Source organism: Mangifera indica, chromosome 4 (assembly GCF_011075055.1).
Source record: "Mangifera indica cultivar Alphonso chromosome 4, CATAS_Mindica_2.1, whole genome shotgun sequence".
Classification (NCBI taxonomy): Eukaryota; Viridiplantae; Streptophyta; class Magnoliopsida; order Sapindales; family Anacardiaceae; genus Mangifera; species Mangifera indica.
In genome coordinates, this window is record NC_058140.1 from 8,961,168 (window position 1) to 8,978,734 (window position 17,567).

The following is a 17,567-nucleotide window of genomic DNA, read 5'->3' on the forward strand; positions in this document are numbered from 1 at the left end:
TATATAGTCATATAAACACTAGCTTTGTGTGTAAGTAGTGAAAATATGTAAAATAAAAAGGGCTATATTGAGAAATAGATACCTATGAGATGTATTATGACTCACACTAAGATGACTTAGCCATATAACCAATTTAGGATTAGGTGTGCAAGGTAAAAATTACGGCCTTTCAGTCAGTTTCTCTCATGATTATTGAGATACATCACATACTAACCCAAAGTTAAGGTTATCAATGATGGTATTCAATAGCAATCTTGTAGTTCAGCGTATAGGTAAGGAAGGACTGCAACCACAAGCTTCGTGTGACTAAGGTATCATAATAGGTTTGTAAGGTATATGCCAATGCATGACAGTTAGTAGATACATAGGGTTCCATAATATTTTCACTAGGGCATCAGAATGTGAAGATTAGCTTAGGCCTTGATGATCTTTAAAAAGGTCTAGTTTAGGGTACAAGTTGTGAACATATCAAGACTTACTAATAGAGTGAAAGCTTGATTTTATGCTTTGTCCAAGGTGTTGAGAGGTCACCGACTTACTGAGTGTTTTCACTCACGTTTCCTTTTTGTGGTTTTGTAAGTAGAGGAAAGTAACAAGACATACGAGAAAGCCACCAATCTAACTAAGTATTGTATGAGTAGAAGCAAAATCCCCATTTTCAACTTTTGTGTTATCTAAATATTTATGTTTCAATCATGCACTTTATGGATTTAAGTTAAAGTTAACAACGGATTATAATAAGAAAGAATTTTTATACATGTAAAAATTAATTCAGTCATACCTTTTTTACACATATAAGCATTTATTATTATACATTTAATACTGTTGATTTTAATTAAAAAAAGCAAGTAGTTCATGTCTCTTTGGGCCATATTTCGTATAGGATATGTTCCTTAAGAAGGGTGTTACAACTACATATACATCTGACAATCTTAGGATTTAATCATCTTTATGAATAATCAAAACAACAGAATGCTTCCATCCCTTAGTCTCTTTTTGAATAGTGTCGCATACAATTTATATTTGACGACTCATGAGTTCTTGTCATTCAACTCTTGTGAGGTGACAAGGAAATTTTACTCATTCTGTATAATCTCATGTTTCATCTAAAGCTCTTTGTTCATTGAAGCTAAAATATAACTTCAGCTTTCAAATGTCCTCTTGTTAGGTTATGAAAACTTACTTTTATATTCCCATGACTTATGAAGTCAGATCTAAAGGAGGAGGTGTTTCTAATATGTATTAAGACTTTTCAAAACTAAGAACAATCTTAAATTTCTAAGTTAATCCTTGAAGTTGGTTTGATTAAGATGTTATTATCCAAGATTCACAATAATACTTATTGACCATATCCAGATTATCACAAAATTTAGAGAAACTAAAAAAAGAAAAAAGTTTTATTAGTGTCTTGTATAAATTCAAACCTTCAATGCCTAATCACAGTAGCTCTTACTATTTTATTTGAATCCTACTCACATAATGGGAAATCGATTTTTATTAAATTTGATCATCACACATAATAGAAATCTTGGTTAATTAACTTTAATAAATAGGAAACTAATTTCCTTTTATATCCTTATGTAAGACTCGATTTGTATCTCTTGCCCTTAGCTTCGAATACCTCATATATAAAAATCTTAATATCCTTGACTAGTTAAATCTAAAATATCATGTTTTCTTAAAATGATATTTCATCATGTCCTCACATAATAGAATCTTGGTCAAGATAAAAATATCTTCAAGAATAAGCTAAATCTAATTTCATGAAATAAATCTCATATCTCTCATATAATAGAAATCTTAAGATATTAAAATGTATGTTATATAATTTAGTTATCTCATGATGGAGACAAAGATTTAATAATTTTATTTAGGGAGATTTAGGTTTATCTTAAAATTAATTAGTTTAATTTTTAATTTACATATATACATCATATATATGTAAAAATTTAAATATGGTGGGATGATTATGAGGCTTTCAAAATACATCTTAAAAGCAAACTATTCACCTCAGACTATATTTTCAATCAAATCACTATTTGGATACGCTGGTCCTTGTCCAGCTAGTCTAGTTACATTCGAAACTTAGACATATAGGCCCAATAAAGTGAAATAAATGGAAAAATTAATAATTACAAACTTTAAAAAAAATATTACATTCCAATTATTCAAACTTTAAAAAATCACAAATACACCCATGATCAACCCTAATTGCATCAATCCATCAACTAAATTAATATATATTATACATTATGAATACATTCATAACAAAAATAAATATTAAACACCTGATTGATCAAATCAGTCACAAGCATAATAAAAACACATTGATTCAAAGACTTAGGAATAAATGGCATAATGCATGAAATACAAATGTTCACAATATTTAGTTTAGGTAGCAATTACCTAATTTTTAGTTCATGATTGAAAAAGGGTAAATGCAACATTTTTTATTATTATATTTAAACTCAAGTCAACTTTATATAATTTTTACACTTAATCACCATTAAATACTAGTTAAGATATATATTATATAAAATATATATATATATATATATATAAATATATATATATATATATAAATAAAATATATATATATATAGCATAATTATCATTTAATCAGCATTGAACTAAATTATGCATTAATATTCATGACATACATTCATCTCATACAATTCATCATGTCATCCAAAGTCCATATTACCATGCACTTTTATCCCAGCCAAATTCAATTACATTAATTTCATATATCTTATTTTTTACCCTAAATCAGTTAAATCAAATTAAAGTCTACACATTTAGCATGTTTAACCCAAACTTTAAAAATCAAATTTTAATTTCAACATATCAAAACTATATTTATGTAAATAAATGCAATGTATATCAACATATACACCATGGTTGGGACATGCAAGCGAATCAATCATGTGAAAAATCAATTTCCAAGCTAAATAAAAACATACATGTAACATTCAAGCATATATACATGTATCCTATGAACTATTCATCGCATACATGTCTTAAATTATGTGTTCTTCAACTTAAATCTTTACAACATGAAAATTGTTAATGTATGCCTTAAAAACTATTCATGTTGTCGATTTTAAGGTATTTTATCTTGTATATATATTTAATAATTTAAAATTTAAAAAACATTGTTCATATACATAAATTGCTTCTTTTATTTACTTTAATATAAAATATGCATGTGAACTATATGGATAATTCACTTAGTATGTAAAAATGAATTATTGAATTGTTTCTATGGACGTGATATAAGTTAGGGAATAATATCATATAGTAGGCATGCTAAATGCCTCTGTTGAATATCATGAGATGATATTAATGCGGATGATAATAATGGTCATGCAATTAGGGCATTAGTATAAATTAATAGTTAATGAATCCTTTTTCGAACTTGACCAATAAAGATAAGTCATATGGTCATTGAATCATAGTTAATGACTTGCGTATGATTGTATTAGTGTACAAAATAATCCTTTGACATGAGATATTATAGTCAAATCCAATATAGATGTATATGATTCATATGGTGTATAAATACATAGCTAGTTATGTTTCGTATGAAAGGTCATTTTGGTTAAATATTGTTCATATGTAGAGACGAATGATGATTAATATGATATTCTTTGACTCAAAGTTATTGGATTTAGAGTATCCATTGACTTGGAAATAATCCAGTTCTGAGTTCCTAAATGAATGTCGATAAATAAATATAGAAACTAAAATCTTTAGCTAGAGTATAATATAATTCATACGAAATAATATTTGTGATAATGCATTCCAAATATATCGATTGATGATTCATAAAGTATCAAGATTAGGGTTTTGACAAACCAAGAGCCTAAATTTGATCAGGATTAAACAACGAAGAGATCTTACCTACATTAAATGTACAATCAAGAGAATAGGTTTGATGAAAAAATTCGCCATCGTGGTTTAGAGACTATGGTATATTGCTAGATGTTTACTATAGTCATTGAGTTTTTGGACATGGTTTTCAATTATTTGAAAAGGGTTCACAGCTAGGCCACCATCAACCCAAAAGATCACACCAACAAACCAAGTATTTTGAAGAGTAAGAATTGATTATCCAGGGTTGGCTATTACCTTTTGAAGGTGATAAAGATTACATCATATAAAGTGTTTATATAAGTATAAAAACATTTTAAAAGTTAAAATGTTTGTGAGATAAATTAAGGCGGCTAATATGTGTATGTGATATACATGTATGATTAATGTTTAAATTGAGATTTTGTAAGGACCATGCAACAATTAGTTAATTGCTAACTAAACCCACCTATATATAAGCACGAAATTAGTTCATATGAGTTATATGAACTTATTTTGCTCCAAAATCTTTATCTCACTAAAATGAATTTTCGCCTCCTTCTCTCTACATTCGGCCAACAGCTTTTTTTCCTTGGTGTGGATCTCTTTGGAAGCTTGACAAGCGTGAGCTATCTTCCATCATCCTACATCAAATATTCAAGCTTGAAGTAGATAAAAATCTAAATTTCTTTATACAAGCTTGTATTGCATTGATTCATGGTTATACATTGCATGGATATTGTTTTTATTTCCATCAATTTCTCACTATTTTCTATTAAAAATAATCAACAAAACCTAGTCAAACTAGCTTGGCCTCGAGGTACACTACCAAAACAATCTTGAAAGGTTGATTCTAAAGCAAATCCATAACATGCATGTATACCCATGTAAGTTGCACATACCCTTATGCATAAATAACACATATTTAGCCTAAAACTAAACATGCAAGGAGCCTAAAATGGCTCTAATACCATTTAAAAGTTTTTGGTAAAGAAAGTGATTGAGAAAGCACATGCATGTAACATATATGCAAAATCAATGCAATGGAAAAAGGCACAAAGAAAGGTAAATGTTTATGTCTTCTCCTAGCTTGTTTATTTGATGAAGAATGATAGAGAGGAGCTTCCCAAGTGTTAAGCCTCCAAATAAGTGCACCAAATCAAGCAAAATGGAGCTTGTTCAAAAGTTTAGAGAGAAGTCTTTACTGAAAATGAGTTAAATGAAATGACTTCAAGCTAGTCTAAATAAATTGACTTCAAGCTTAATATTGGTAGGATTGATTAACAATTTGCTAATTGTTGCATAGCCCCTTGAAAAATTCTCAATTTGATCAATAGCCATGCATATATATCAAATATATATACATTAGCCACCTTAATTTTATCTCATAAATATTTTAACTCTTAAAATATTACTTTACACCCATATAACACTTTAAATAATGTTACCTTTATTACCCTTCAGAATGTGCTAGCCAACCCCAAATAATGAAACCTTTCTCTCTGAAATGCTTGGTTTATTGGTATGACTTTTTATGTTTATCATGGCATAGCCATGAACCCTTTTCAAATGATCTAAAAAAATATGTCTGAAAACTCAATTACTATAGTAAAGTTCTAGTGATATGTCATAATCACTAAACTATGATGATGAAACACTCTATTAAACCTAATATTTCAATCATATGTTCTATGTAGGTAAGATTCTCTTATTGTCCAATATTGATTGAGTTCAGACTCATGGTTTATCAAAACCCTAATCTTGATATTCTATGAATCATTGATCGATATATTTAGAATGTACCATTATGAACATCCTTTGTATGACTTATATTATACTCTAACCAGAGATTTTGTTTCCAATATTTATCAACATTCATACAAGAACTCAAAACTGAATAATTCAATAAGTTAGTGAATACTTTGGATCCAATAACTTTGAGTTAACAGATCCTTTGTTGATCATCTGCGTATACGAACAATTTATGACTAGCTCCACATTTATATACCATATGAACCACACGCATCAATGTCAAATCCAACCATGATATCTCAAGTTAAAGGATTACTTCATACATATGTACAATCATTCGATAACAAGTAATCAATATTGCAATAACCATGTGACTTATCATAATTGGTCACGTTCAAAAATGGTTCACTAGTTCTAATTCATACTAATGTCCTAGTGACATAACCATCATCATTATCCACACTAATATCATCTCATTATATTTAGCGAAAGCATTAAGTATACTTACTATATGACATTATTGCCTAATTAATATCACATCCATACAGAACATTTCAATAATCCAGTTTTATGTATCAAGTGAAGTATCTGGACAGTTCACATACATACAATATATTTAAACAAATAAAAAAAGTAGTTTACATATATGAACAAAAGAACATTTTTTTTATTAATAATTTATAATTACATGTATACAAGATGAAATGCCCTAAAACCATTAACACAAATGGTTTTTAAGGCATATATTAATAGAATCAAATTAGAGGAACGTTCATTCCATATCTAGCACATGTTTGTGTTAGCATCAAAGAACAAGTCATGAATAGGAGATCAAGCACGAGGGTGCAAGATAGTAACACACCCATGTGCATGTGATTAGAGGAGCACGAAAGGTGTAAGAGCAAGGCACACTAGTGTAAGTACTAGATAAATGAAATAACCATTTTATCCTTAAACTATGTGTAAGAAAGGGGAAGAGAAAAAAAGAGAATAAAAAGTCTTTAACGAACCTAGTTAAGATGGCTAGTTATAGGAAAAGTGTCTAACTGTGTGAAAGAATACACTGACATTGATAGAGTGAAATCCAAGTAAAAAATGAAGATAGTTAAGTGATGTAAACCTAGATAGTTTTTAGTTGTGTGCATAAGTAACAAGTTATGTGAAAGTAATAAGGTTATATAAAGATTAATACCCATAAGATGCATTATGCACTTAGCGTCGAGACACAATAACCATATAGTTCAGCTCATTTAGGAGTGCATGACAAGGGAATGGCTTTATATTTAATTTTTCACATGATCAGCGAGATACATCGCATATATGCCCAAGGTAGGACCCATCTGAGATTGATTTTCAATTAGCGGTCTTGTAGTTATACGTATGTGGTAAATAAGGGATTATGACTAGTTCCCTATATGATTAGGATATCATCATAACTAGTTAACTCGACAACCAAGGTAGTATGTGAACCAAACACAATAGTTAGTGGACACGCAAGGTGTCAATTGCTTTCACAAGGCATCAAATATGTCGAGTACAACTTAGGCCCTTGTAGACTATGCGAGATGGCATATGTAAGGTGCTAGGGTGCCAAGTTATAAACCACATGGTAGTTAGAAATTGAAACATCAAATTAAGTTTTCATGTTATGTGCCACGTGCCAAGAGTCATCTACTTATTAAGTTTTAACTCATGTGTTCCTTTTTTGTGTGTTTTAAGTAGAGATGGGTATCGTGCAAATAGGAGGCCAACGATCCAATTTGTGTGGTTGCATGGGGTGAGGGCAAAATTATCTTTATAGTTTTAAGACATTTTATGTATTTCATTTCAGTTTGAGATTTCATGGATAGTTATGCACTTGCAAGTATGTTGAGACTTTTAGACATTAGTTTATAAGCATTTAATTTGTGAATCTGAATTTCAATTTACACCTTTTTGTACACATTTATGTATGAGTGTTTAAGTACATGCTTTTTTTCCATTGTTTTAATTTATAAGTGAAGTTGTGCATGCCTCTTTAGGTCATATTCCATGTAGGGTATAAATCTGAAGATAGGTGTTATAACCATCCATTAAAGAATTTATTCCACAAATATTGAGGCTACCATCTATGTGAACCCTTTGACAAGTTAGTCTGATATACATGTAATCAATATGTACTCATGTGTTATACTAGGTCGATACTAATAACCTTGACACATAAGATCTATCATAACTTTTGGTAAGGTTGTTCAAGTATATGATGATAGTCTTACCAAATTACTAATGTTCATGGTCAAGATAATATTGAGGCCACAAATGTTTCTGGATTGACTATAGTATGTGCTCATGGGATTCTCAAGATCAAGCTACACATTGAGACCCCCTTCAACAAAATTCCCTAGGTCTACCAATGGTGTAGGAAATAGGCATAATTATAAAAGGCTCCATCCAAAGGAACTTTTCAACATCTAATAGATCCTTTGAGGGAGAAGATGTTTTTTAACGAGAAGAATATTTTTACAGTTTATTATTTTTGTCATTGTAAACATGAATTTTTGTAACAATAAAACTTGTATAATCACTTTGAGCACACAAATAAGTATATATTTGATATGTGTTATAAAGTGATTAAGTGATTTTAAATTAAGGATAAAATAACACTTAATTGTATAATGATATATAATATGTGTATTCATTTATATATACAAAAGTGGATACCCATGACATTGCTCATATGTAGTTTGTAAAGGTCTGTGTATTCTTTATTTTTGTTGTCCAAAATTTTACTCTGCCGGGACATAATGATAAAATAGTCAATATATATATTAATGATATTGCCTACAAACAGTAAAACTGTTCATAGTGGTAGGATTTACCTAACCTCATATCTTAATTAACATGCCGACACAATAAGATCTGAAGGCGAAGCTGGTAAGATTTATCCTATCTCACCTCTTAACAATAGTAAATATTTTATGGCATGGCCATTGGCCAATGTTTCAAACACCATCTTACACAGTCTATTTTTGCAAAGGTGTAGCATTGGGATTTGCCATTATTTGGCTTGACTGTTTAGGAGGCGTAGACATTAGAGCTTTAATAACTGGCTTGAGCCCTTCAACAGTCTTGATAATAGTCAAGAATAGAAGTCGATACAAGATGACCATACCAAATAAGATGGCTAGATCAACCCACTTGAGTAACCCATCTCTAATTGCCATCGCTCTCTCAAAATCTGCTCTCCACTTAAATTGTTTGGAAACTTGAGACCTTCAAACTCATTTTTGAACAATCCTTGATAAGCATATTTATGAAAAGCAATTTCGTATAGTGGGTACTTCCAAAATGGTTTAGGAAGATCATTTCTTAAACGAAAGAACCCTCCACCTAAAATCATAAACGCTTGAATGCCTGCACCTGTTATTATACCCATTAAGAAATTGGGCACGAGGCTTGCAACAATCATCATCAGGCTCTCAACCAACATCATGCAAGCAAACAGTAAAGAAACGAAGTATAAGTAGTGTTGGTATCCTTTGTGAAGTCCTGGAAGGTAATAAACTATGGCTCCTGGAATCACTGAAATGAGTACCAAGTATGGTAATGCTGAGAATGTGTTGCCAACAACAAATGCAGTGACACTGTAGTGCCCGTTTAGTCTTTCCCGCTCAAATACCTAAATTAATTCATGAAGAGAAAATTTTTTCAAGATACACGAAACTTGAAGAAATGGAGACAACTTATGTGATAAGAAATACCTTCATGTCTTCTACAAAGGAAGGGAATCCTCCAATTGTCATGAATGTTAAGAATGAAGCTACAAACATGAGCAGTGACCCCCTCGCCTGAAAGAACCACGTCCTTCTTTTAAGTTTTCAAAACATTTGTAATTATAACCATACCTTATTAATCTTCTTCTCTTACCTGAATTGAGCTCTCACCTGTGCCTAGATTTTTAAACACAGTGGCAAGACCTATGGCCAATGCTACATACACAGCCAGCCTTAACCAGTAGTAACCTAGATCCCGGTACATGTTCACAAAAGATCTTCTTGTGAGTACGTTGCATTGAGTTAGGAAGCTAGCACGCCTTCTCTTCTTCTCCAATACTCCACCATCCTAATAATGTCCATGTAAATGTTAGTCAATCGTTAATAATTTCAAAATGAATATACAGCCTCTAAAATTAACATACTTGATCCTCATGTACCTGACTGCATATTTCGGCAACCTGGCATCGAACTTGCTCGTAACTACCGGATGATTTATAAGACTTTATAAGAATCTCAATGGCTTCTTCTGTGGGTATTATTCCATCACCTAAACCTTCTTCAATATCCTGTTGATAACGCAATTGTATATTAGACAGCAAGGCTCACAGACAAAAGCAAATTGAATTCAAGAAAATATATTACCTTCTGGAAATCCTTGTTAATGGTTTTCAGAAAATGATCGGCTGGGTTCTGAAGGTTTGGGCAAGGGAAACCATTTAAAGCAAAGAACTACAAGTGAGAACAATTAATTAGCTCAATGAAAGTTGAGTTTTGATATATCAATGAATGTTAAAGAAAAAGCGCATGAAAGTTCTTAATAGTTACCTCATTTGCCGCTGAAGCAGGACCAAAATACACTGTTCTACCCCGAAGACAGAAGGCAAAGATTGTGAAAAAGCTGAAACACTTCAAAGCTAGGCTGATGAATGGATGCTATTATAGTTCTTCCAACACCATCTCTTTGATCGAGTTTGGCAATGCTATTCATTACATAATACGAAGCTGCACTATCGAGTCCACTGGTGGGTTCATCAAGAAAAAGAAGCTTAGGGCGAGTTAAAATCTCAATGCAAATGCTAACTCTTCTCTTTTGACCACCACTAAGTCCTTTGGCACCCCACCCTCCAATCCTTGTGCTCATGGCATCTTGCAGTCCCATTTCTCTTATTGTCATTTCTGCTCTTTCTTTCTTCTCTGAAATCGACATTGTGTCGGGCAATTGAAGCTGTGCAGAGTAGTATACGGCTTCTCTTACTGTTAGAGTTGTCATCAAAGTATCGTCTTGTGTCACATAAGCCTAATTACATAATTAGATATGTTGGAGAGCATTAGTATGATGTATAATGTTACAAATTTCACTTTATATATTGATGAAACTAAACATCATTCATGTAACATTACCAATATTAAATTCTTGATAACATGATTATTCCCTAATTTGCAAAATCAGCAACTGAAACTTAGATTACTGAAAAACAGATTAGAAATAATTTATTATGTTCGGTTATGGCGTACCGAGGCTCCATATGCCAGCGCTTGTTTACGCCCATTGATTAGAATGTCTCCAGTTTGCCTCGTGTTGGATCCCAGTCTTCCTGCAATCACACAGATTTCTAATATGTATTTTTTGCTGAAATTTTACAATTATCGTTTACCATTCTAATAAAAACATTCTTTTATTTTTTTATTTGCAGTTAATTATAATATATAATTAAAATGAATACTAATTTGAAGACTAATTATAATATGTTATTGTATGATTATAAAATTTTGAATTAATAATAAAATAATATTTAATTATATGATTACACATTATAATTAATACTCAAATTATTACTTTTTATAAGATCCAATAAAATAACATTTATTATAAAACCATTAAATTTTTAAATTTTTATTATGTACACTTATAATTAGTATTAATTTAATATTAATAATGATGTAATATATATATATATATACATATAAAATTACATGTAATATTATTTTTAATTTAAATGAAACCTATTTTAACATGAAATTTGACAAGGGTTTTAACACTGATATTCATCCAGGAGTTCACAATCACACAAGTCATTGTGATCTATGTCAACAAACGCCAAATTAGATATTTAACATCGGAAACGCCAAATTAGATAAGATATTTAAGTCAACTCACTTTTGTGTTTTAGATGTTAGAAAAATTTTTAATAATATAATTTATTCATAAAATTATAGGCCTATATTTTTTATACAATTTAAGTATTTAAGTGATATTATTCGGTAATAAAAAAATTTTGAATTAAAAATAAAATAATATTTAATTATATAATAACATATCATCTATTTATCTAAATTATATAATATACACATGGCATTGCTCAAGTAAATAAAAAATGATTATTTATATATACATATTTTTAATGCACAATTTAGATACACATATGATGTGTAATCATGTGACTATATATTATTTTCTTTAATTTAAAATTATTAAATCATATGATAACATATTATTTATGTACCAAAATTATATGTTAAAAGTGTGTACATATAATTTTATTGATTCAAAATTTGATTGTTTGAATTAAAAAAAAAAAAAGACAAAATTCAACAAAAAGTTAGGTGAATCCAAATAAGGATTTTGGACTCGAATTATATATATATATTTTTATAACGAGAAGTATTTATTTAAGATTAATGTATATATACATCTATTTTATGTACATAAATAATTAGATATTTATATGTATTTATGTTATAATATAAATAAATAAATAATTTAGTATACATTATCAAATAATTACAAATAATTAAATTAAAATAAAATAATATTTAATTATATAATAATATATATTTTATATATTTATATAAAAAAATACATATAATATTATTAATTTAAAAATCCATCACAAAGTGAATTGATAGAGATATGTGAAAGATGGGACAAATTTTAAAAATCTATGCTTATTAAGAAATCGTTGGATCAAATTTTATCAAAACAATGTTGACGGTCGAGATAAAATGGGGACATTCAACACGGTCATACGTGATCTGCAAGTAGGAGTAACTACGTCTTATCGGTGGATGGGAGTCTTTTAGGAAGATCAGATGGTCGTCCTTTTACCTGACAGATCAAATCAAGTGAAGAGGGTCCAGTTTTCGAGCAGATTGTGTTGTATACTTCTAAATTAACTGCTTTTGCAATGTTTAGTATTCAAATATATTACTTTTTCTTGTTTAAAAAGATTTATTCTTGCTGAGGGGAAAAAAAAATTTACAATGACTAAGAGAAAGAGCAATACTATGTGTACTCACTTTAGGTACATAAATGTATACATATTCATATGTGTCATCATATGATTAGTTATTGTTTAGTCTTAATTCAAAATCATCCAATCACATGATGACACATATAAATGTGTATACATTTGTGTACTCAAAGTGGGTACACATAATTTTATTGCTAAGAGAAATTGATTTGATACGATGAATGGCAGATTCTTACAATTATTATGACTACTATTATTTTTGGGATTCAGAGGTTATACCGTTGTGAGCAACTCAATGAGAAAGCAGTTTGAGACCAAGTAGTTTTTAAAGAATTAGGTTTGAACATAAAGCCTAAAACTTGAAAATGGGCAAACTCAGAACGAAGGGGACCTAGATCGTCAACTTTGAATCCAAACCAAGAATCCTAATTGACAGATGTAACTAGTTTAATATGATCACTAAAGGAATCAAATCTAACGGCAAATAGTGTGAGTTAATTGGATTTTACTAAACCTTTGATAAGTAAAACTAATAATTAAAAAGAATTAATATTATCGTTTGAGAATCCTTATTAGGACTGATCTTATCTTTAAAACCTACGTAAACAAATTTATTTATTAAAACTCATCATATACATATATAGTTTGATATTATACATGACTAATTATGATAATTTTGCAATAATTTGAAATAAAATTAAAGTTAAAAAAATTTAGTTAGTAAAAAAAGCAATGTTATGTGTATTTATAATGAGTTTTAATTTGTATATTAATAATGACGTGTTACTATATAATTATGTGTTATTTTTTTTAATTTAGAATTACCTAATCATATATTATTAATATTAAATCAGTAATTACACATAATTTTATTATAATAAAAAACACAAATATATTAAGTATGTCCTTAACATCAATGTAGTTTAAAAAAAATAACCATTGTTATAAGAGCAATGCTACATGTGCACAAATACACAAAATTAGTATATAGATAATATGTCATTATGTGATTGAATATTATTTTATCTTTAATTTAAAATCACTTAATCATATAATAATATATCATTTATATATTTATTTATATAAAGTATGTACACATAATTTTATCGTTATTGTAAAATTATAATAATAACACAAAACAGAGCAAATCAAATAAATAAATAATCATAACTCAATATTTTAAAACAAAAGTTAATAATTAATTAGCAAAGTATTTGATTCATATATCTAATTATATACTTTTACCTGCTAACGCATCAAGAAGAGTAGACTTGCCACAACCAGAAGGACCCATTATAGCCAAGAGCTCTCCAGGCCGAGAGTAACCAGTAACACCCTGGAGAATGGCTCGGCTGCCTTTTCTCCCACTGGAAACAGTTACCCACAAATCTTCCCAAGTTAAGAAAACACCATCTGCATAATCAACTGAACTTTCTTTTCTATCTATATTATTTGGGACTGGTTTATGAATGGCTTCTACTTCTAATGCTTTAGTTATTTCTGGGTTAGATCGAGGAAGAAAAGAAGAAGAAGCCATGGTGAGACTGGGTGAGAGTTTAATGTTGGCCTTGATGACTGGTGGATATATAGTGGAGATTTTAAGATTCAAAAAAATCATTCATGTATTATTACAGCCGTGAACCTTACGTGTTTCTCGTGATAAAATTGACCATAAGTTATGTCACATAGTTGACGTTTGATACAGAGAATACGCACAAGAAACAAGCTAAAATGTAGATATGACAACAAATAAATATTCTAGGAAATTTAATACAGAAAGCAAAGTCAAAATGTAGTTCACTATTGACTAATGCTTGGAGCTGGCAAAAGATGAACCACTTTGTCTTATTTTTTTAAATAAAAAATTAAGGGAAATTATATTTACTGACCTAAATTAAGGGGTCTAAGCGAAATTACTCAAAACAATCAGGTTTAAATAAAAATGTCCTTTTTGTAAAATGACCAAACTGCCCCTATATATAAACTAAGGATTTTACATATTTTCTCCTTTATTTTCCCATGGTTTCACTATACAAATTCAAAGATTTTCACATCTCCCACGATCATCCCACAGGCATTCCATGGGCGAAGCGATTTTCATGTTTTTCGACGACCAAAAATGCAAAGAAGGTCATTACATTTTCCTTACTGTTGTTTGAATCATATTATTGTTAAAATTATTGAGATTTGGGAGAGATTTTGAGGTTTGAAATTTTAGGGTTCCGATTTTAAACAATTCATAAAATGTTTTGATTCTTGATTGTTTTGATTGAATTTCTTAAGGGGTTTTGTGTTATAGGATATGTTCATTTGATTTGGTTGAAATTGGAGGCAAAAACTATGATTTTTGCTCCAGAAAAGGGGTTAAAATAGCTGACACTCCTATCCGTGGGAATAGTGGATCCCATGGTCAGGAGGAATTCTTCCACGGTCAGGAAAGATTGATCGTGGGTTGGGGCGAAGTAGCTTTTTCAAAATATTAGGGAGTTGGGGGAGATCAATTAGTCCATTGGAGGTCTTTGTGAAATTTTAAATGAGATAGTGAGCTAATGTTGTAAAAACCGTGGATTAGGGGGAAATTACTTTTTTTAAACTGTAGGGGCTCTAAGAGATTAGAAAATTGTTGAGGCGGCAAGGGATAAATATTGAACCTGTATAGTACAAATTTTTTGAGGGAGTAAATTGATATTTTTCATATCTAGGGTTTCTCGACGTATAGTTTTCAAATTTTATATCTGTTTGTTCTGTTTTAGGGTTTTTCGATATGTAGTTTTTGAATTTGACATTCGGTTTTTTCATTTTTGTGCTTTTTTGACATATTTTACTATGTAATGACAAAATTTTTGCTCAATATTTTAGTTTTTTCGTTTATAGGATATATCGATTCATATTTTTGAATTTCAATTTCGTTTTTTCGAATTCTGCAGTTTTATGATATATCGACTCGTATTTTTCAGATTTTTGAATGATTTTTTTATTGTTGACATTCTAACGTATTTAAACATATAGAATTCAAATTTTAGATCCTTATTTTTTATTTTTGACGTTTTAGGATAAATTGACTCTTATATTTCAGATTTTCTAACGATTTTTCAATTGTTGACATTCTAGGGTATTTCAACGTATAGAGTTCGAATTTCAATTTCATTTTTCCAATTTTCACCGTTTTAGGATATATCGACTAATATTTTTCAAATTTGTGAATGATTTTTCAATTGTTGACATTCAAAGGTATTTCAACGTTTAGAATTCAAATTTCAATTCCGGTTTTTCAATTTTCATCGTTTTAGGAAATATTGACTCATACTTTTTAGATTTTTGAACGATTTTTCGATTGTTGACATTAAAGAGTATTTCAACATATAGAACTCGAATTTCAGTTTCGTTTTTTTAATTTTTATCGTTTTAGGATAAATCGACTCGTATTTTTCATATTTTCTAACGATTTTTTGGCTATTGACATTCTAGGGTATTTCAACGTATAGAGTTCAAATTTCAGTTTCGTTTTTTCTATTTTCACCATTTTAGGATAAATCGACTTGTATTTTTCATATTTTTTAATGATTTTTTTATTATTGACATTATAGGGTATTTCAACATATAAAATTCGAATTTCAGATTTAATTTTTTCAATTTTCACCATTTTAGAATATATCGATTTGTATTTTTAGATTTCTGAATGATTTTTTGATTATTGACATTATAGGGTATTTTAACGTATAAAATTCGAATTTTAATTTTGTTTTTTCGATTTTCATTGTTTTAGAATATATCAACTCGTATTCTTTAGATTTTTATTTTTCGATTATTGATATTCTAGGATATTTCAACGTATGAAATTCGAATTTCAGATTCGTTTTTTCGATTTTCGCCACTTTAGAATATATCAACTCGTATTTTTTAGATTTTTCAACGATTTTTCTATTGTTAACATTCTAGGGTATTTCAACGAATAGAGTTCGAATTTAAGTTTCATTTTTTTCTATTTTCGCCGTTTTAGGATAGATCAACTAGCATTTTTTAGGTTTTCTAATGATTTTTTGATTATTCACATTATAGGGTATTTCAATATATAGAATTCAAATTTCAATTTCGTTTTATCGATTTTCGCCATTTTAGGATGAACAACTCGTATTTTCAGATTTTTAAATGATTTTTCGATTGTTGTTATTCTATGGTATTTTAATATATAGAATTCAAATTTCAGGTCTGTTTTTTAATTTTCGCCGTTTTAGGATGTATTGACTCGTACTTTTCCAATTTTGGAACAATTTTTCAATTGTTAACATTAAAGTATTTCAACGTACAGAATTTGAATTTCAGTTTCATTTTTTCAAATTTTGTCTTAGGATAAATTGACTTATATTTTTTCAGATTTTCTAACTATTTTTTTGTTATTGACATTCTAAGATATTTCAACGTATAGAGTTTGAATTTCAGTTTCGTTTTTTTCTATTTTCATCCTTTTAGGATAAATCGATTTGTATTTTTCATATTTTTTAACGATTTCTTAATTGTTGACATTATAAGATATTTCAACGTATGGAATTCCAATTCCAATTTTGTTTTTTCGATTTTCGCCATTTTAGGATAGATCGACTCGTATTTTTTATATTTTCGAATGATTTTTTATTGTTGACATTCAACGGTATTTCAACGTATAGAATTCAAATTTCAGTTTGGTTTTTTCTATTTTCGCTGTTTTAGGATAAATCAACTCGTATTTTTTTATTTTTCAACGATTTTTCGATTGTTGACATTCTAGAGCATTTTAACGTACAGAGTTTGAATTTTAGATTCGTTTATTTTATTTTTGCATGTTTTAGGATAGATCGACACATATTTTCAGATTTTCGAATGATTTTTTAATTACTGAAATTATATGGTATTTCGACATATAGAATTCAAATTTTAGTTCCATTTTTTCTATTTTCACCGGTTCGAATGGTTTTTTAAT

General features: G+C 29.1%; 1 protein-coding gene across 1 annotated transcript; it reads right to left on the bottom strand.

The window, feature by feature from the left end:
• Positions 1-8,385: 8,385 nt before the first annotated feature.
• On the bottom strand, positions 8,386-14,187 carry LOC123213228 (ABC transporter G family member 1-like). Its single transcript, XM_044632622.1, is given in 10 exon segments — positions 8,386-8,785; positions 8,788-9,262; positions 9,345-9,431; positions 9,511-9,705; positions 9,797-9,925; positions 10,002-10,088; positions 10,185-10,229; positions 10,231-10,656; positions 10,875-10,954; positions 13,856-14,187. Coding segments are annotated over 10 exon segments (1,995 nt in total). The 5' UTR covers positions 14,148-14,187; the 3' UTR covers positions 8,386-8,606.
• Positions 14,188-17,567: the final 3,380 nt, after the last annotated feature.